A 22,600-nucleotide genomic window follows, 5' to 3' on the forward strand; every position below is an offset into this window, starting at 1 on the left:
CTCCTCTCCTCTCCTCTCCTCTCCTCTCCTCTCCTCTCCTCTCCTCTTCTTCTTTTAGTCTATCTTTTTGGTCAGTGTTTTATGGGCTGGTTTGGCATGGTTCCGTGACTAGCAGTGTGGAGGGACCTGCATATCCTCTTGCCTGAAAGGGATAATGTACAAAGGATAGAGAGATGGGCCCCAAAACAAAACAGCAGTAATTATCTGAGGAGAAACAAACTAATTTACTAAATAAGACATTGGAATGCAAGATAACACACTATAATACAATATAATTAATAAAATATAACTAGAATTGGAGCTAATAAATCAAATAGAATGAGAGTGTCCAAAAACTGAAGACCTTACACTAATGTTGAAGTGAGACGTGCAGTCAAGTTCAGCAGCAGAGAGGAGAGCGTGGTCTCATGAACTTGCCAGGGGCTTGATCTCCTCTCTGAATGCAAAGTCTTCTGGGCTTTGGGTCTTCTCTTCTAGGACAGGTACCCAGAACTGGAGCATTAACTCTTTAACTCCAGTGCACAACATGATGTTATGATGTGGAATACCAATAGCCCAAAATCATAAAACCATGACACTTTTATTTCTTTTATTTTTCCCCTCTATGGGGAACATGTTAATGACATCATTAAATGCTTAAGGAAAAATGTGATCTTCCTACATTTTATTACATCAAGTATGCTTTGTAAACTCTGTTGATCTGTCATTCACTTTTGTTGGCCTAAGCCATCACAGTTGGTCTTACATTTATCCATATTCATAGGTTTCAGCATGTTGGCATGAATTTATTGACCTTGTCCAGTCTGTTTTTCAAATTGATCTACTTCCTAGAACAAATAACACATCCATAATAAGCAGACGTTATTAATTTCTGTGATAACTGATTTTCCACAGAATATGAATGACCGTGATGGTTGCATATTTGAAAATGTTATGAAATAAAGCTATGCCACCAAAGGGGTAAAAGGAAAGCTTGGAGTTGTTTTAGTCTTTCCAAACACCAATTTAGCAATTATCGATTACTCTTTTTTTTTTTTTCTGTGACTAGCATGTTCTTGTTTCAAGTTACTTTCTTTTTGCCTTTTATTTAAAACTATAAATAACCATTTAATTCTCTGAGTTGTCAAGGTCTTGCTGTAACTAGGTTTGTTTGTGATTATGTTGCACTTGAAATGCTGTGAGTAAACAGCATGAACAAAGTTACAAGTGCGGTAAATACTGTGTTAGAGTTCCTATTAGTATATCTCAGTAAGAAGCTGAAAAGAAATTATTTTTATTCTTGATTTCTGAACTTCCTTTATTGGATATTTTTCAGTTTTCTAGATCTCCTACCTCTTACCTCCACATTTTCCCTCAAAAAGTTTCTTAAGTGGACAATTAAGAGAAGGACTACATAAATAAATAAATAAAGCTATCCATATCCTTTGTTAAGACAAACTTTCAGCTGCCATAATCAAGGTTTTGAAGATCCCTTGACCATTTCATTTGATGAAAAGACTTCCTTGTCATGAGCAGAATGATTAGACTTGAGAATGAAATCAGACAAGTAAAAATCAGTATGAGCATTGCCTTTGACTTTAACGGGCCAGCCTCTTCTGTTTACATCTTTCCTATCAGGATGGATTCTGTATATTCTCTATGAGAAAAATGCAAGGTGTAGGGACAAGAAAACTGACTGACAAGAAATGAGTGTGGAGACATAGGCGGCCATCCCATCCTGCTGTACAAATATGTTGGGCACATTAACTAAAATTTGTTGTCTTGTATTTTTTCCATCATTTTTTATTCCCTATCTGTGAATCATGGGTAATTTTTTTCCCCCACATTTTTGGGCGCTGCAAATGTAGGTGTCCACATGAACACCTGGTAGTACATAAAATGCAAAGATGATATGATAATACAACTAAATATCTAAGTGAAATGGAAGGAATTCAGGGCTCTCATGAAAATACTTCAGAACCCTTAGATATGCTTTTCTCAGTTCTTCATACTTTGTCAGGAATGGAAAATGCCATTCAATTGTTTGATTCCCTCCCCCCCTACCCCCCACCCCATTTTAATTACTTATTAGCTTATTAGCTCCACAATTAAATGTGAATCAAGGAGAATAACATCATAAGGTGATTGATTAGTTCAATTATACCACACACACCGAGAAATAGTTTTCTTAATCTGGCAACTGAAACATAATATTTTAAGAGCAAATAAAGTAATCCCTTCACCTTTTAGTCTTTATGTTCTTCTTCTTAAAAGATTTCTCTGATTTATTTCAAACCAATGAATAAAAATAGAATTAATTTCAGTTTGCCATGAATTACAGTCTGGTATTTTTAAAAACATATAATAGTGTGCTGATTACTCTTTGTTTAAAAGGATGGAAATCTGTACATGTTTTACAGTTGCAGCCTTGTTCCCACCTGCCAGCAATTTTCTCCTTGTGTCTCTAGGCAGGTAGTTTTTCATTTTTCTCTTCTGTAAGTTACCTTATGTAAACAATAAATAGCACAATAGTGCCTGCTCTGACAATTATGTGCATTAGTTTGCCTCTCTCTATATTGTTTGACCTTGCTTTCCACAGAAAGTTCTGAACATATTCACCCACTGTTTCGGTGCTGAAGCAGAGGTAACCTGTTTAGGAATCCAGCAAACTTTGCTAAAAAGCTTTCATAGGTTTTCAGGCTGTATTGTTCAGGTATGCAAGGGGAATTGTACTATACATAAAGTTTTCATGGAAGTCAGCTGAAGAAATAGCATTAAAAAACATATTTGACACAATAGGTAAATTTTCTTGAATGGGCTAATGCACCGGCTAGAAAATGTGTAAGGGAACGAAAGCAAGAACAACGTGCATCCTGGTGTTAGCAGAAAGTGAGATCTTTTCTACAGAAAATAAGTAGGCCTACTTCTAATGTGAATTAGAAGTACTTCTTGTACAGTTCCTTTCTTTGATGCTCCCATTACTCTACTTGCTGAGCTCATCTGAATCAAATTGAGTCACTGATATTAGAATATTCTTAGAAGTCAAGATGATACAAATCCAAATGAGGCCTTTGTAAAAGATTAATTGTAAAATATTTTAATTTTCTGTTTCTGTTAGCACAGGGGTAAAATTTCCCAAATATTATATATAATTTTTTTTTTGAAAGTCAAATCTCTATTAGTTTCATCAGGGTGCCAGTGTACAACTTCGTAAATTGGGAACTCTGTACTTTGGAGACAGTGATAAAAACAGGATGTGCTGCAGGTGGTTTGGCTTGACTGCAGGCATGTTCTAGGAAGCGGTATCAGTCTTATTTTACTGAACTTCAGACTTTTAAAAAAAATGTACAAAAAAAACCCTATAATCTCTGAACAGGTTGAAAGTTCACAAATGTTTATGTTTTCTAAGAGCATAGTGAAAAAATAGACTGTCTTACAGGATGATTAATTTTCAAAAAGCAAGAAAAGCAAAACTAGTATCTAGCAATACAGTGGGGGAAGAATGTAGCCAAAATAAATCCAGACAATCTTTTGTTTAACATTTGGCATTGCTGAAAAGAGTGGATAAAAGTGGGCATAAATTAATCTGTTCAGAGTTACATTTCAAATTTGACCCATGCTCTTCACTGGAATGCTAGAGTGTGCCTCTGTTATGTGTCTGCGGTGATCTGGTTGAAATTATGTGCAGCGCTCACGTTTTTTTTTTTGTTTGTTTGTTTTTTTTCAATATTACTGCAAGCTAGTACACACTTCAATAATCTAGTTTTATACATCTCTTCCCTTGTAATGAATTCTCCTCATGTGCTAATAGAAGTTTTAGAGAGGCAAGTGACTCAGTTTCAGGGATTAATAGCTGGTATTTACCAATTTAAATCTGCGCTGTGACAAGGTATTGAACTGTTACTTCCCATTTAGATTTTCTATGTCAAGTGTGAATCTGCACTGTTTTGGAGAGAGAAGAACCAAATCTCCTGCTAGGCACAACTCTACAGGGGATAGTTAATGATTCAGCTCAGGGATTCATAAATTGCTAGAAAAAATTTCTGTTTAATAATACACAGAAAAATAATTTCTTGCTTTAAAATGGAGGAAACTCATTAATTTCATTTATGTTTCTTTTTGAGATGCTGCTGTGTAAAGCATGCCCACAAAGAATTTATTATAAACTAACTTTTTAATAAAAGCTGTAGGAAGAATGTACAAACACATCCCGTAATTCATGACTTACGTATAAACACCACCAAATAAAATTATTTTCCATTCCTTTTTAGTATAGTTGTCATTAAGAATTATGTAGAAATGGTGTTTGGTAAAGCACAGACACAAATTTGATAGGAAATATTAATAGATATTAATTATGAATAGGTAGAATTAAACGTATTTACTCTGAATAGGATAGGACATCCTTTAGAAGATCCTTGGCTTAAAGAAAGCCCTTGAATCAGCAGTAAATTATTCCTCAAGAATGATTATTGAGTACTGACAACTCTTCATGATGCTGCTAAATTTTACTTATTCATTATCACTGTCAAAGGCTTGTATTCATTTTATGGTGATATGTTCTCTATTACTCCCTGTAATGTAGATGTAACTGTAGATCAGATTTTTTTTCATAATGCTATGAAGAACTGTAACACACCTGAGCTGGTGTTTGTTATAGAATGGCACTCAGACTGTAGATTTATTAAAATACTCTTACCAAAGATAGCATGAGGAAAAAAGGGCATATCACAGATAAATCTTAAGTCCGTTGAGACCCTGGAAGTCCCAGGCTTTGCAGCATTTGCTAAAACTTTAATCAGGGCATGGAAGTTTGCATGGATTCTGCTAAGGTTCACCACTGTTATAGCTCTTACATCTTTTAAGAATTTTCTTAGGAATAAACATCATAGGTCATTTCTGGTGCCAAGCATGAGGACACTATCAAGAGAACACGATGTTCACACAGCTTTATTTTGAAATAAAAGGAAAGACTTGTGGGTGGCACCCTCACCAGACACAGTTCATAAGTAGTAAATCAAATACTGCTACAGCCAATATGAGCTCACCCATTCCTTAAGTCTGTGGTGAGGACCTGTGCTCTACTTAGTCTGCAATACTGGCTGAACTTGATTTGAATGTGTAATGTGCATAACATAATTTTCTTCTTAAAAGACTTGCTGAAAAAATATTTTTCAGAGTGATCAGATACACTTTTAAAATCAGTTTGTACTTAACTGGATATACAGAACTATGGGATCATAGAATATCCCAAGTCAGAAGGGAGATATACAGTCTAGCTCCAGGCTCCACACAGAACCACCCATAAATCAAACCATATGTCTGAGAGCACTGTCCCAACAGCTCCTTGAACTCCAGCAAACTCTTCACCATGACCACTAATTATAACTTTTTTCTGTGGTCATAACTTTTCTAACCCTTGAGTTTAGTGATTAAGATCTTAAGGTTTGGCTATGAATTCCACATTAATAATACTTTCAGGTATCATACAAGCATAGAATCACAGAATAGCCTGTGTTGAAAAGAACCATAATACTCATCTAGGTTCAAACCCCCACTAGACCAGGCTGCCCAGCCTGGCCTTGAATGTATGCCTCCAGGTATCTACCAACCTCCTTGGGCAACCTGTTCCTTTGCATAACCACCCTCCTAATATCTAACCTAAGCCTCCCCTGTTCAAGACCATTCCCCCTTGTTCTATCACTATCCACACTAGTAAACAGACATTCCCCCTCCTGTTTATACACTCCCTTCACAAACTGGATGGCCACAATGAGGTCTCCCTGGAGCTTTCTCCAAGCTAAACAAGCCCAGTTCCCTCAACCTTTCCTCGTAGAAGAGGTGCTCCAGCCCCCTGATCATCTTCGTGGCCCTCCTCTGGACTTGCTCCAAGAGCTCCACGTCCTTCCTGTACTGTGGGCACCAGGCATGAATGCAGTACTCCAGATGGAGTCTGACAAGAGCTGAGTAGAGGGGGACAATCACCTTCCTCTCCCCATTGGCCACTCCTCTTCTAATGCAGCCCAGGATTTAGTTGGCCTTCTGGGCTGCAAGGACACACTGCTGGCTCGTGTCCAGGACCACCAAGTCTTTCTCCACAGGGTTGCTCCCAGTCTGTATAAACAGCCCTAGTATCCAGTGATGAACTAAAAGTAATCTTCCCAGAAAATGTCTTGCAGTACCCAGAGCTTAGAACTTTGATTTTACTGCAGCAAGTGATTGTTGATGCTCTTTTCTTCAACAAACTGTTCTCAGTCTCTGCACCTCTGTTGAGAGCAATTACAGAATCACAGAATCATAGGGATTGAAAGGGATCTCTGGAGGTCATCTAGCCCACCTCTTCTAAAGCTGAGAAGAGTCCTATGTCGAACTATGGGAGCCCTTCCTCTCTTGAGAGGAGACACTTAATTCTCCAAGTCATTCTGCTGTAGGAACAATGTTATTTAGTTGGATGGAGAATGGGACAATCCCTGGTACCATCACCTTGCCATGGCGCTGCAGACCACATAGCAGCATGCACTAAGGTTTGATGTTGCTGTCAGTAGGCACGCAGGGAAACTGGGGATGAAATCAGACTTCATTGTAAACTTCTCATTTGTTGAATGCAGAAGGAAAATAGCTTTTCTCAAATTTCTTTTCAATTGTACTTTTAGAAAGAGATTTTCAGAAACAGTCACTGTGTCTTAAATTTTCAGGTCACCGTCGTAGCTTTCTGAAAATGGAAACATTAGTGATTATAGCTCTTTCTTGAGACAAAGATCCAAGTTTGGAAAACTTGAGAGCTCTAGTAAAAACAAGACTTCCAACATTTCCAGTCTTGCTGACAAGCATGTTTTCATGTTTCTTTTTCATGCATATGGGAGCCTAGAAATCCTTTGTTGGTTTGAATTAAGTTAACTAGATGCTGGGCAGGCCTTTGGGGGAACAATAATTTGTTCCTTTTTTAATAAAAAATAAAAATGCAATAATATTTGAAGTTGGTTTTTTTGTTCACTTGTTTTAGGGAGGGAGAGTCAAATATTGCCATTTAATCTCATAGAAAGTCAAGAATTCTGCTTCATTCCATTATGGATCAGAATTTTTGGGCTCGTGGAGACAAAAGCTCTATGTGTAGTGGATGAAGCCAGTGAAGAGTATCTGAGCCAGCTGGCATAGCCTGAGCTGCCATTTTTTAGAGAACCCAGATCACACAGCAAACCTGCTCAGACTAAGGAAACAGGGTTTATTTAACTCAGTTATTTCTGCTCTTGAGCATAATAACATAAATATGAATCTACTGGGTTTGCAATTCTTTTTCCCACAGGAATGCAGTTTTTTTACAATGTCAAATGGTTTTAAAGTGTCTACATATCTGAGTATGTGAAGCACTTTGTATTTATTCCTTCTCTGCAAGCAATTTTAAAGAAGTGAATAGTTCATGTCTCAGTATAATTTTATTTGTTATGTAGAATACTTGCACAAAACTCAACATTGCAAAAGTATGTGACTAAAAAGCACTATTCTAGAGAAGAAAAAGTATATTGGCTCAGCCTATTAAAAGATCTTCCTACTTAAAAGTTGATTATTTTTGTTCTTCAAAAAATGAGAAACCATTTGGTTAAAAATAAGTAAGGAATCTTTCATGAAACCCTTGAATTATTAACAGAAACCTCGACTCTAGACTGTTTTGATTGATAAAACTAAATTATCTCTGTCTCCCTGAGATATTTATATCATCTGTCTAAACAGCATGAATCACATTTAAAATTATATCAACTTGTGCCACCTCCAGGGTAACAAACTGGAACAGATTCAACTGAGTGTTGCTTTCCTTTATTTTATTCATTCGCAATATCTAATTGATTTTTATTACAGTTGAGTCTATTCACTTTATAGGGAATTTGAATTCATAGCCAAGAGGGGGAAAAAGGAAATGACAGTAATCAGCAGTATATTTTTTTATTATATTTTGTACCTGTACTAAAAGGCACAGCTAGAGGAAAAATGCATATTGTCTTTTATTCTGGAAGCAGGTATATATACAACAGGTATATATACACATAGGTACAAATTTATTAATATTAATTACTTGTGCCATGTAATTCAATACATCTTTCTTCACATATATAAATGTGCAAGAGGGAGATGGTGCTTGAGAGTCCAATCTATAGCCTCTAAGATCATTAAGAAATATCTTGTTCGAGGAGAAGCTGAGAGAGCAGGGACTTCTCAGCCTGGTGAAGGGAAGACTCAGGGAGGATCTCAATAATGTCTGTAAATACCTAAAGGGAGGGTACAAAGACAGCAGAACCAGATTTTTTTGATGTTTCTCATGACAGGAGAAGAGGCAGAAGCAAACTGAAACACAAGATGTCTTATCAGGAAATACTGCTTGTGAGGGTAACCAAGCACTGGCATGAATTGTCCAAGAGAGAGTCTTCCTGCTTGGAGATATTCCACCACATGAAGTGGTGACATGTGAGTTTCTCATTAAAGAAAAAGTTCAGTCACAGTCTTCAGCAAGTAAAGTGATGTGCACTGTCGTTTAGGATGGAAAAGTGTGATCCTTCTGGATTTTCTGGAACCTGGGCAAACTATCAAATCTGACTGCTATGTCGTCACTCTGATGCAAGTTCAAGACGAGAACTTCCAGAATTTTTATTTAGTCAGCCATTCTCACTGGATAGTAATGAGATACTTACCCACTGTCATATGAGTTTAGAATGCCTTCAAATTCATCATGTGTGATCTGTGTGCAAAACCTACAGTGTAGCAGTCCAGAGAAGAAGACAGCCTTTCTCTTGTGGCACAGTAACACTAGTCACAGAATCACAGAATCACAGAATTGTAGGGGTTGGAAGGGACCTCCAGAGATCATCGAGTCCAACCCCCCTGCCAAAGCAGGTTCCCTACACCAGGTCGCACAGGTAGGCATCCAGGCAGGTCTTGAACAGCTCCAGAGAAGGAGACTCCACCACCTCCCTGGGCAGCCTGTTCCAGTGCTCCGTCACCTCACTGTAAAGAAGTTCTTGCGCATGTTTGTGTGGAACTTCCTATGCTGCAGTTTCTGGCCGTTTCCCCTTGTCCTGTCTCCACTCACCACTGAAAAGAGTCCGGCCTCGCCATTCTGCCCCCCACACCTTAGATATTTATAGACCTGGATCAGGTCCCTTCTCAGTCTACTTTTCTCAAGGCTGAACAGACCCAGTTCAGTCAGCCTTTCTTCATAGGAGAGATGCTCCAGGCCCTTCACCATCTTCGTGGTCCTCCGCTGGACTCTTTCCAAGAGATCCCTGTCTTTTTTGTACTGGGGAGCCCAGAACTGGACGCAGTACTCCAGATGAGGCCGTACCAGGGCAGAGTAGAGGGGGAGGATCACCTCCTTTGACCTGCTGGACACACTCTTTTTAATGCATCCCAGGATGCCATTGGCCTTTTTGGCCACAAGGGCACACTGCTGGCTCATGGCCAACCTGTCATCCACCAGGACACCCAGGTCCCTTTCCGCAGAGCTCCCCTCCAGCAGCTCATCCCCCAACCTGTACTGGTGCATGCAATTATTCCTCCCCAGATGCAAGACTCTACACTTGCTTTTGTTAAACCTCATCCGTTTTTTTTCTGCCCAGCTCTCCAGCCTATCCAGGTCTTGCTGAATGGCAACACAGCCTTCAGGCGTGTCAGCCAATCCTCCCAACTTCGTATCATCGGCAAACTTGCTGAGGGTGGCCATTATCCCCTCATCAAGGTCATTGATGAAGATGTTGAACAAGACCGGACCCAGCACAGACCCCTGAGGAACACCGCTGGTTACAGGCCTCCAACCGGACTCTGCACCACCACCAACAACCCTCTGTGCTCTGCCAGTCAGCCAGTTCTCAACCCACCTCACTGTCCACTCATCTATCCCACACTTCCTCAGCTTTGTTATAAGGATGTCGTGGGGGACAGTATCAAATGCCTTGCTGAAATCAAGGTAGACTACATCCACTGCTCTCCCCCTATCCACCCAGCCAGAGACAACATCATAGAAGGCTACCAGGTTGGTCAAGCACAACCTCCCCCTTGTGAACCCGTGCTGACTACTCCTGATAACCTCCTCTTCTTCCAGTTGTCTGGATATGATATCCAGTACAAGCTGTACCATCACCTTTCCAGGGACAGAGGTGAGGCTGACTGGCCTATAATTGCCTGGGTCTTCCTTCTTGCCTTTTTTGAAGACCGGGGTGACGTTGGCTATCTTCCAGTCTTCAGGCACCTCCCCCGTCTTCCAAGACTGTATCCCTGTATCAGTACGAAGGCTGTGCAGCACATCATCAGTCTTGGCTGAACTGTCTCCCTCACCTATTTATTGTCCTGATTTGATACCTTCTGACTACTTCCATCTCTTTGGACCAATAAAAGGATAGACTAGGTGGGCAACACTTTCTAGCAGTGATGCTGCCATGCTGCTGTGAAACATGGGATCCCCTGCGCTGGTGCAGATATTTACAAGTACTGCATGCTGGCTCTTGTTCATCGCTGATGAAAAGGCAGAAGTAATGATGGATATGTTGAAAAATAGTGTTTTGTAGCTGAGAATTTTCTCTATCAAGCAGTGTTATTGTGCTCTTTGTATCTGTTATAATTTACTAGGAAATAAATAGGAGGCATTACTTTTGCGGTAACCTACTTAGTCCTACTGGCATTGTAATTTAACACAAGTTATGATTGTGCATTCAACAGTAACCAAATTGAAATTATTTGTCACTACTTCTGTTTTACTTCTGAAATTCCACTTTAAACGGTCTTGAAGGAGAGGAGGGGAATCCAATCACTAAATAAAACCGAGAGACAAACTGTTACAAACCCTCTCATTACAGTGGCTCATTTGCTCTGCCAAAGGACAGTGCAGAATGCTCATGTCTGTTATTCTGAGCTACTTCAAGATCTGGATACTCTAAATAAGCAGAAAAAAAAAGGCTTAACATAAGAACTTCTAAGTTCATAGTTTCTTGCATTTTTATAAGCCTTTTGTGACTACTTAAAGGTTTGGTTTGATTTCTTTTCCTTTAACCCTTTAGGCTTAAAGTCTTCCTTTGAAAATCTTTGATGCAGTTCTTATCAGGGCTGTAGGTGATGAAGGGATTTCAGTTACAAAACTGGCTTGAAAAATCCCAATTTCATCAGGTGCTATCATAATTATTTTTTTTTTTGAGATCTTTTTCTAAATTCAAATCAGTTCCCTTAACCAATCTATATTTTAGCTTCGTGGGGCAATTGTGTCAACATAGAGAGAGAAACAAATCAGCTGCGAGGAGAAGAAAGAGTCAGAATTTTTGTGAAAAACCCTGCCTTACTGGAAGTAATTTATTTCAGTATGGTTAGAATTTCTATGGTATACTGCAAAAGTCTGGAAAGCAGTTGGGTTTTTTGAAATTAATACAACTTAAGCAGCCAAGACCCAAGACATAAAGAGAGGTTCATTTGAAGCACTTTGATACAAGAGAAAAAAAAGTGGTGATACCTAAGGGCTTTTCTTCAAATTGCAACAGCAACAACAAAAAATGAAAAGAGAAAAGATATACAGATATATATGTCAGCTTAATGCAAAGCATAGTTACTGAGATTCTCGAATGCACCTAAGCAGAATAGGCCTAATCTTACCCTAGCATAATCTGAAATATTTGCACTAAATTTACATTGGTATAAAGCAGCAATATCTGCTTCACTAACTAGAGGAAAGAAAGTAATCCAATTGAAGGATCTATTCACTCCATAACTTCATTATACTGGTCTAGGTTGAAATTGATGGAGAATACTTACATTTTTACTTCCCCAAAATTTTCAGTTCTTACAGCTTTATCTACGTTTATGTCCAGCATCCCAATTTAAAGAAGGAATACATAACAAGTTCTTCATATTTCTTCTCCTCATTAATGAAGTGTTTTTTACATTTGAAAAGAACTTTGTGAATCACTCTGTGGCTGCTAAAAATGCATAATAACAAGCCCAATTCATTTATCATGCCAACTGTTGATTTCATTCTGATGCTGACTTTGTGCTGTAGAAAGGAATTCTTATGCTAAATCTCACATGTCTGTAAGAAATTGATTACGTTACAGTTTAAAAATGAGAACGGCCACAACTTGTGTTCTTACATAGAGTAATTGGGCTTTAGTTATTAAAAATAAGTGAAAAAAAGGACATCTGAGAGTGTTTTAACATCTGGTCAGTCTTTTTGCTCCACTAAGAAACTTTTCTTGTGGTGAGAGTTCCTATGTTATAACTAATGCTGCACAACCATACAAATAAGTAATCTATAATTTTTAGTATCTCCAGTAGTGTTTCTTAATGAATCAAGAATTTATTTAAAGGCATGGTCCTTGCAGTTTATGAAGTACTTGATTATATTTTACAGTTACTCCGATATAGAAAGTACTCTTTCCAACAAAATGTAGCGGAGCTTTTAGTAGCAGTGAACATTAGTAGGAAATCAAAGAAATCTAAGCCAAAAATGGCTCAAAGGTAGAGAAAATCTTTTCCAGAGGGAGGCACAGAAAAGCAATTGTACTGCAGAATGCCATGATTTCTACTGAATCGAAATAGAAGCAATGTTCCAGTTCAGTTTCTGGTTTACCCAGTAATCATGTAAGGTAATTGTTTACATAAACTGATTGAGATTGGCCATTAAATAAACAGTTACCTCCTTCTCTCTTTTATGTAATTATGTCAAAACATTTTAAATCTGACATGGATTATTGCATATATAAGTGAATCAAAAGAGAAAAAATGAACCAATTTTTATCTGCACAGGTGTATGCCTAGTGTTGCTCCAGACTCTAAAGTCCCAGCATCAATCCTTGTGTATCCAATCACTGTACGCTTACCAGTAGTTTACTGAAGAAAAACATCCATTCTCTGAGGACTGTCCAGCCTACGCAGCATCTGAGTTACTCTACCGAAGTACCTGTCTCTCATGATGGATTACATATGAAATAAGTGAAATCTGTGAAGTTATCCTTCCAGATTAGTGCCTCAGATTAGTGGACAGTGAGGTCCACTCACTTTCAGAACCTTTTATCAGAGATTTCACCTTTGTATCTTCAATCTTAGATGTATAGGAATGCACATCTGTAGTAGAAAAACATTTTTAGAATGCTTTTAGAATGATGTTAAGAGTCTGAGGGCAAAAGAAAGTCATCAACCAATTGAATGTGGTTTTAAGTATCATTTTTGAGTGAGATGGTTTAACTCCCAGTCACTGCTCTTAACAGTAACGTCATGGTTACCGGCTCCTTACAAGGGGAGTGGAGGGGCAGTGCTGAGCTCTGCTCTCTGGTGACTGTGATAGGACTCGAGGGAACAGCATGGAGCTGTGTTGGGGGGGGAAGGAGGGTCTATTTGGCATTTAGGAAAAGGTTCTTCACCAAAGAGCGGTCAGGCATGGAACAGGCTTCTTAAGGAAGTGGTCACATAAGATTTGAATTTTGAGTGGCCCTGTGCAGAGCCAGAAGTTGAACTTGAGAGTCCCTACCAACTCAGGGTATTGGATGATTCTGTGTTTCTATTGCCATCTTGTAAGTGATTACGATTCCACTAGTATTTGTCTGAAAAACTTCACTTATTCTTCTGAAGTTTAGAGACCTAATGGTAATTTTTGAGTATGACTTTGATCCATATTTGTTTAATATTCAAATGTGTAGGATTTTCATGGTTTGTGGCCATTTTCTGCCCCTCCTGATATGTCTTCAATGTGTATGTCTGAGACAATTTTGGTGAAAGACTTAGCCACACTATCTTTCCACAGCTGACATGAGTATATTCTCAGGTTCTTCTTGCTGTTTCCAATTGGGAAGGTTGTAGCCTATGGTATCTCTTCCTTTTCTCTGTGCGTGACCTTGAGCTTTGTAAGTCTAATTTAAATTGACCTTTATTACTTCAGTCATTCAGACTGTCAGCCCAGTTCATTCTGTATGATTTTCCATCCTCACTTTTTTTACTGAGATCTTAGATCACTCGGCCACTGGCAAATGTTTTTAGCATACAGTGGATTTTTGTATCAACATCATTAAAAAATATGTTCAGTTCCAAAAACATTATTTGAAATATTACTGTTCTAGTAATACTGCATTCATCCTAATGATATTTCCTTCCCTTAAATCAAATTGTGGTCCCTACACTTTTCTAGCATACCTTATCCAGAATAATTTAATTTTTTTCCACAGTGTTATCATATTTGGTGAATATGTTCAGACCATTCCTGTGTTCCTTCTCTTGAAATATCGGTAATCTTATAAAGATAGGTAAACTTAACATAGTCTATTCTGGAATAAAGCTGTTATTGTTCTTAATTTAAAAATAGAGAATATGGGAAATAAGTTCCATTTCTCACTACTTCAATACCTCTAGTTGTGCAGTGCTTCACAGTTTGTTTCAAATTCTTTCAACCTGCCCCATGAGGTCAGATCAACATTTTTCAGTTGCCCAGATCACATACATTCCTTTTTCTTAAAGGAAAAAAAGAGTTAGAGTTTATTATTACTGTTATTTTTCAGACATCTGATTAACAGTCTGTTAGATTCATTAGAAGTCTTTGTTATTAAACTGGCCTTTCATATACGAGTATTGCAGGTACTCTGGAGTGAAGATATGATGTCTCACCCTCATGGTCTAGACACTTCATTGAAAACAGTTTCGTGTCTTTGTTTTGTTCTCATCTCTGATAATTAATTTTCATTTCCATAGTCTGTATCACTAGCTGCACTGCATTTACAACTATGGTCAACATCTCCATATTAATTTCATTTTGGACTGTCTGTAAATTATCTGTAATCTTAATGCTGCTTGCTGCTTTGTGAAGTCTTTTTTTTTTTTTTTCTATTTTCTTTTTATTCGAATGATGAAAGTACATTTTAGTACTTGCAATTTTGCAAGATCTGACCCTGCCTAAAATTTTCTGTTCTTGCTTCCTCCATATATTTTCTGACATCAGACAGTTTTCCTTGCATATTAGTTTCATTTTCCACCCTATGAGCTCTCTGTGTGCTCCAGATATACTTTCAGAGGTGATTGCTCATCCAGTTAGAAATGAAGCCTTTTATTATAAAAGGTTTTTCCACATGTTTGAATCTGATATTTTTACAGCCCACAGACACGGTCTTTTTCTTCAAGAAATTCTAGAACTTCTTTTAGACTTTATTATATCCCATATTCTCTATTTTTGAGTTAAATTCTAATTTCTTTATGCTTCACATTTATTTATGTTGCAGCAATTTTTGTAAAATGGAGCAAATGTTTCATCACTTATTCTGAGATATGCCTTTCTTGACCAACTGTTTAGTAAGGTCTTGCAGCTCACTTTTCTTCACTTTTCTTTTTTATGGCCCATCCTCAGATACCTGAGTCTCACTCTTGATAGTAGAATTTACCCTCTAGGAAGTTACAATATTACTTCACAGCTTTCACAGCGCTATGTACTCCTTATTTAACATTTCATACTATTTCATTTAAAACAGAAATCTACGTGCAACAAAAGAGATCCTGCACAAACTTTTGTGAAAAGAATCTGAAACCATTAAAAAACTTCTGTACCCATCTGAATATTCTTACAGCCCATAGCATATATGATTAATAGTTATCACTTCCTTATTTTTGCCATGAGGAAGAATGGTATTGTTGGTACATGCTGAAGTGGAAAGTAAGCAAGAAGAGGATTACTGTGGCCACTGACTTGCATTACCTACTGCATTATTTATGTGACAGAAAAGGTGCAGGAAGTAACACAAGATATTGCAGGTACACTGATTGCCTTCTACACTACAGTATAGTCCTCTCACCCAATTTTATTTTTTAGTAGAATATTATTACAGGTTTACAGCTCTAAAAAACTTTGCAATGGGGAAAATCAGGTTAAGTGAGTGATCAAGATTAAAATCACGAATACAATTTCACAAATTCACGAGTTAAATTCCTTATAGCAGTCTTCAGTCACATGCAAGAGATTTATTATTCCTCTCAGTTTGATTTCATTATTTTTTTTTTAAATTTCATTAATTCTTGTTGAATAAAGCAAAAATCCACTTTACATGTCTATTCTCATGGATATCTCTTACTTATCTTCTGTAAGCAGCTGTATAAATGCAAGTTAATTTTTTTTTTTCCTTTCTGCATCACACATTGTATTAGAGAATCTCTAATAGAAATTACTGCTGCTGGACCTACAGTACTAACCAGCAGTGGCTTCTGCCTTATTCTGTCATTTAGGAATGGGAACAGGAAAATCTGTTCTTTTATTAAACCACTTCTTTTGTTTCTTCATTTTCATCAGCAAATATCAAACTGTTGAATCACAAGAGTGTCTAACATGGAAAATGCAAAGTCACTGCAATAAGTAATCCTTGAAAAGAAGTAAAATATGGGGAGATAGTTATATCTTCAGTTTTTTTCAGTTACCTGGACTTATCTCAATTTTCCAGAATGAATTATGCTGCTGCCTGTCAGTGAAGTGGAGTAATCACAAGAGTAGTTTTTTCATTATATATTTTAATTCTACTCTCTTCTTTCCCTCTCTTTTACTGACAGAGAATTATTTAAAAAAAAATTAACAAGGTGGCACCTCCTGTTTTAAAGCAAGAAGGAGCTTGATTCTCTCATGCGTTCTTCTACTATGTTTTTTCCAGCTATTTATTTGAATTTTGTCTTAGGGCCATCTTGGAAAGCAAACAAACTGTTCTGGAGAAACACAAGATACTCCTTTTTCTCTTAAAAATATTTCACTTACTGTAGTTATTTACGTTCTTTTTCATTAGCAGCAGGCTGGGCTTCCATTTTCAGGCAGTTGACTCTGCAGGTATCAAGTGCATTTAAAACAGATGTAGTGATTGAAAGATAATTTACTTTAGTTAAGTAGATACAATTTTTTATTATTATTTTAAAATGAAATAATTTATTGTAAAGTATTTGCAAATCTGTTTTCTTTTTTTTTTTCTTACATTTACTACAAAAAATTGTAAATAAATGCCTAAAGTATTAAGAAACAGAAATTTGCACCTAAAATTTAATATGGAAGGTGATAACATACAGCAGAAATGGTGTAAATTGTCACATAGTCTGTGCATTTGGCTATATTTAAAGAAAAGTAAAGAATTCATAGAAACTTTATCTATCTTTATTGTTCTAGTTCTTTGTTCTATTAGATATATTACAAACTTTAAGCAATGTACTATTCAGTTAATCAAAAAACAAGGTACCATTAAGCAGCTGCATTTGTTCACTTAAGACAAATGTGTTTGGCAAATAATTGTAAGTAAATACAGTTCTGTGAGTATTAAAACATGCAACATTCCCAATATACTGTCATCATATAATTGTAAAATTCAGTTTTGCAACAACAATCAAATGGAGTCTAAGTAGATGGGCGAAGGCTGGAGGAATCACTAGCTAGAGGAGGCTTCATAAAAAAGGATTTTCACCTTTCAGTAGAGGTGGGATCTGCTATTTCTATTGCAGGAGGGAGCTACTGCTTGCCACTGTTACTGGCCCTCTCCATGCACCTCTTCATGATTTGTGTCACTAAAAGTAATTCCAGTGTCTTCGGGCTGAACTTTCTGTTTGTCCTTTGCAAATAATTGGCCAAAGAGGTGAATGAAGTCTCTGAACCTCCAGTTTTGTTATGTCAATTGTTGAAGAGTAGAGAAACATGGAAATGAAAAAGAGGTGAAAGTAATAAGAAAGACCACTGTTCATACAGGATGTTCTAGCTCTTTATTCAATCATTACATAAATATTTTTTGTAGATGTATCAAAATTAGACATCATTAGACATACATTAGACTTCAAAGTTATGGTGATTTCAGGTGTCTCTAGACATTTAAGATCATACTTATTCATATCTACTTATAAATTCATATGAATTATGTTAATTGGATCTGTTAATTATATTCATTTTAAATCTGTAATTAATGAAATCTACTTTTAAAAAATGGACTCAAAAATACAGCTTTCTGAATGAGAAAAAAGGACTTGACACACTCTTTCCTTCCACTGCTAGGCCATGGAAAGTGTGACTGTGGGAAGTGCAAATGTGATGAAGGCTGGTATGGTGAAGCTTGTCAGTATCCAACTACTTGCAATCTTACACGGAAGAAAAGCAATGAAATGTGTAAGAATTCTCAAGATATCATCTGCTCTGGTGCAGGTAAGATGTCTTTTGTCTGTCTTGATGGCTTAAGAGGTTCTCTGTGTATTATATTAAGCATCACTGGTTTCTTGTCTGATTAAGAATTTTGTATAATATGTTCTAGGAAACTGATAAAAAACTGTGCATATATTAAAATGCTTGATTTTCCTATAGGCTCATTCCTGTGCATGTGGTGTGCATTTATTTAGTATGCTTGCTTTAGAACTATAGTTTATCCATTGCTTCAGACTGATGAAAGTGCCTTTGTGTCAGATATTCTGCCCATCAGTAAGCTGTATTTATGGGCATTAATACAGAAAGTGAGTTTTGTGTGTGTCTGTGTGTTAGATCACAATTTCAAATATATTTTTTTTCAGAATGTTTATAAGCTATGCAATTTTTTGAGAACTTTTGAGCTCATATTTTGTTACATAGCAAAGTTTTGGGAATGCAGGGTGTCTTTCCCATCTCCGAGGCGCATCCCATCTCGCTAGCACCTACTACAGCAGGGATGTAAGAGTTGCTCTTGTGAGCAGAGCCCAGCAGCTGCCCCATGTCAGAGCAGAGCCATGAGTGATGAGTGATGCTGGATGTGCTCTTGGAGAGCAAATTTAAGGAAGGGAAAAACTGCTGCACAACAGCAGCTGGGAGAGAGGAGTGAGAAATGTGAGAGAGCAGCCCTGCAGGCACCAAGGTCAGTGTAGAAGGAGAGCAGGAGTTGATTCAGACATGAAGGAGAAGTTCTCTGCAGTCCAGGAGAGGCCCACAGTGGTGTAGGCTGTCCCCCTGCAGCCCACAGGCACCACATGGAGCAGATCTCCCCATGCAGCCATAGAGGAACCTGGGGTGCAGCAGTAGATGGCGCCTGAAGGAGTTCAAAGCCCATGGAGAGCCCCTGCAGGAAGAGGTTTTAAGACTCAATTTAGTTTTGTTTTTATTTCTTACTAACCTACTCTGTTATTGATCGACAACAAATTAAATTAATCTTTCCAAAGCTAAGCCTGTTTTGCCTGTGATGGTAATTGATGAGTGATCTCTTTGTCCTTATCTCGACTGAGAAGCTTGTTCATCATATTTTCTCCCCCTGTCCTGCTGAAGAAGGAGGAGTGAAAGAGCAGCTGGGTGGTTACCTGGTAGCCAGCCAAAACTGTGACAATGATTATCAAAAAACTCCTGTGGAAAATTTACTGAATCATTTGATGGAGTATTTTCATATTCACCTTTCTGGTATGGTAGTTCTCTTTGCTGTTATTTTTAATTTTGCAACTTAAATGGGCAGGCAGCTCAGCACTACAAGGCTATTTGCTCATTCTGACCCCTCCCAGTGGGGGAAAAAAAAGGTAGAAATCATAGGCAGAAATAAAAGCTGTTTACTAAAACAGAGAAGGAAAGGAAAAGTAATGGTAAATTTATATATATTTACAGAATAAGTGAAGCACAGTGTAAGTGCTCGCCACTCACTAACCAACCCTCTGCCAGTCCCCAGGCCTGCTGCCCCCAGTTTTATACACTTTGCATGACACCATATGTTATGGAATGCCTGTTTGGACTGTTAGGATCAGTTGTCCTGGTTGTGCCATTCTTCTTTCCCTCCTTGTGCACCTCCAGCTCCTCATTGGCTGGGCAGCATGTGAAGTTAAAACATCTTTGACTCTGTGCAGCACTGCTCAGCAACAAATTAACAAAAACATCAGTTTGTTATCAATATTGTTTTTACTAAAGTCAAAACATAGCATCATATTGGACATTCTGAAGAAAATCAACTCTGTCGCAGCTGAGACTGGGACAGTTATGCATCGTTTTCCAAAGCAAAAAGTACTGAGAAGGCAGTTGTTTGGTTTGGTTTGACCTGTCTCTCTGAGAGAAAAGAGGGGCTTGCTACTTCCCTTGGAGCAACAAAACAAAACTTTTGTGTTTGAGACAGTGGGCTGTGGAAAGGCAGCCACTGAGTTGAGGGAGCAACCCTATATGAAAGACTATGAAGCAAACATGATCAGGCCAGTGGTGACAGAAGATCTGTTTAAAAAAACATTTCCAAGTTCCGCATCCTCTGAGCTCTCTGCATTTGTAATATGTCAGAAAGTTTTCTACTCTGGCTTATGTTCTGAGAGGATTCAACTCTGTGGTTTTCAAGAATCCAGGGGTCTTGCAGATAGTTAAATCAAAGGAGGCACAGGTCAAAGAAATCCATTCCATTTTTTGCAATTAGCTTGTCTGTTGTCTAATATATTGGCACACTAATCACTTTCTAGATAGAATCTAAAGATTTTTAAATCCTATTCCTCATATAATAAGCATAAAAGGAGTCTGGTGACTAGAGTGCAAATACACTTTTTGAAATTATTCAAACATATTTTCAGATCTTCAATAGCAAAACTCTAACTCTTATCTAAGACGACCGTGGAGCTGGGTAAAATCAGGTTTTATTCTTGAGAAGATGACCATGCATGTTTTTTTTCCTCTTAGTTGGCTGAAAATATAATTTTTAAAGCTGATTTAATTCCTCAAATACATGAATTAAGACAGACAATTCTAGGAGTGAAATTTACTTATTAAAATATAATGCTGCTTATTAAGAGTAAATCACTTTAATATTGCATCTATTTAGAGACAACATTAGACTTCTTGCTGATGTGGATTATTTCCATTTTGTTCGTTATCTAGATACTGCTCAGAAATATTTACTGTTGCTGATGGAGTGATGAAACTCCTTCCATAAGTTCTAGTCATTATTTCTTAAATGTTTGCAGGTACATGTCAGTGTGGCAGGTGTAAATGCGTAAACTCAGGAGGAAGTGGACTGGTCTATGGTAAATTTTGTGAATGTGATGACAGGGAATGCATAGATGATGAAACCGAAGAGATTTGTACAGGTATGTGTTTCATTTAGTATGTTAAGAATGGTGAAGATGAAGGTAGTTTTATTTAATGAATTTAAAACATGTTTTTCTTGAATATATGAATTAAAGCAAAAAAAAAAGTACTGCTAACAAATTTCAGTTTAGAATTTCAGATTCAAAAATGGGCTAAAGAGGAATTGAGAGAAGGAAGAAATCCTTTGACATCTTTCTCTTTCTGAAGGAGATAATTTACTGGAGTACTTCACACCTTACTGCAGCTGTCTTTGGTAGAAAATAAGTAACATGAATGTTTTCATGTGACACAGATGACCGTAAGAGGGAAAGTCAGGGAAAAAAAAACGAGAAAAATAGAAAAACATTATTATGAATTTGGGGCAAGAAAGCAAAATTTAGAAAGGAATGAGAATGAATGTGAGATGAGAGCTCAGAAGCAATTCAGGAGTTAAAAAGTGAAAGGAACAAATGAAGAAAATCTTCATCTGTGGTAGAAAACACAAGAGAATAGGATGAACTCTGCTGTGAAAAGTGCAAATAAAATTCATGTTGTGCTTTCATTTCATTATAAATTAGGAACCTAGCAATTAAATACCATGTAAAACGCACCATTTCTAGCACTGGAAATGCTGTTGCATATGTTAATAGGGAGATTTGTTCTTGAAATGAAAGTTGCTACAAATATTTTACAAGCTATACATATGCAGTGTCTGTGTGCATATGGCTGTACCCAGAACACCACTTAGAATATTCATTCTCTGATAATAGTGTATGCTCTGCATGTATGCGTGTGTAAAAAGGCAGACTAATTGAATATAAAATCTTTATCCGTCTTAATGCTTACATAGAGAGTAAAACAATGGTATTTAATTATGTGCCCTTTATGGGAGCAAGAACTACATTTTTTCCCCATGGGATTAGGTACGGATTGTAAATGGAAGTGAGTATGTAGAATGGTCCTCTAAAGTCCATACCTATGAGCAGGGGAACTGTAATTACCTGAAATAAAATGAGTGAAAGGCAATAGTATTTAAGTGCTAATGATCCAGCTTACATTTATTTGCTTGTAAAAAATGGATATGGTACCAACTGTGATACAAATTCATCACTTAGTTCCAGTAAATTCTCCTGCAGTTTTTGTAAGCTTTTCTCTCCGTCTGTGTTGCTGCTGATTGACATTGTTAGGCTTTTCTTAGTATTTTCTTTCACCTTGTTTCATCCACTGGCATCATGTTCCAAAACAGAACAGATGCATGTCTTAAGAAAATTAGTTTTATGTTATAAAGATATCAAAGTATGTTGATGTACACAGACAAAAAGGTCGGTATAATTCATCGGCACATAAAACTTTTATACTTTATTTGGAAATTTACAAAATAAAAATCAAATAAAAATAATAAAAAAATAGGTGCCCTTTACTTGCTTATGTTGTTGTAAGATTAAAATTTTATACACTTAGTGTATGAATGCTAGATTTTGCTTTGCTTTCTAAGATGAACCTCTCCAGCACATAAACAATGTATTTAATTAGAAAAAAATTGGATAGCATATGACCTGAAAGATCAAAGGCACATAGTTTTATAGCAAAGAAAAAACCAGACCCTTCCCCCATGTCTAGTTATGGTTTCTT

The 22,600-nt window shown here is 37.2% G+C and overlaps 1 protein-coding gene across 1 annotated transcript in view; it reads left to right on the forward strand.

Annotated features, from left to right (window-relative positions):
• The window catches only part of ITGBL1 (integrin subunit beta like 1), a 127,867-nt gene that overhangs the window by 36,441 nt on the left and 68,826 nt on the right, over nucleotides 1-22,600 (forward strand). Inside the window, exons 3-4 of the mRNA XM_042867549.1 lie at nucleotides 17,987-18,133; nucleotides 20,866-20,988. Coding sequence (XP_042723483.1) covers nucleotides 17,987-18,133; nucleotides 20,866-20,988 — 270 coding nt within the window. The remainder of the gene's footprint in view (nucleotides 1-17,986; nucleotides 18,134-20,865; nucleotides 20,989-22,600) is intronic.

Source organism: Lagopus leucura, unplaced genomic scaffold, assembly GCF_019238085.1.
Source record: "Lagopus leucura isolate 7727_CA_CO unplaced genomic scaffold, USGS_WTPT01 Super-Scaffold_100001, whole genome shotgun sequence".
Classification (NCBI taxonomy): Eukaryota; Metazoa; Chordata; class Aves; order Galliformes; family Phasianidae; genus Lagopus; species Lagopus leucura.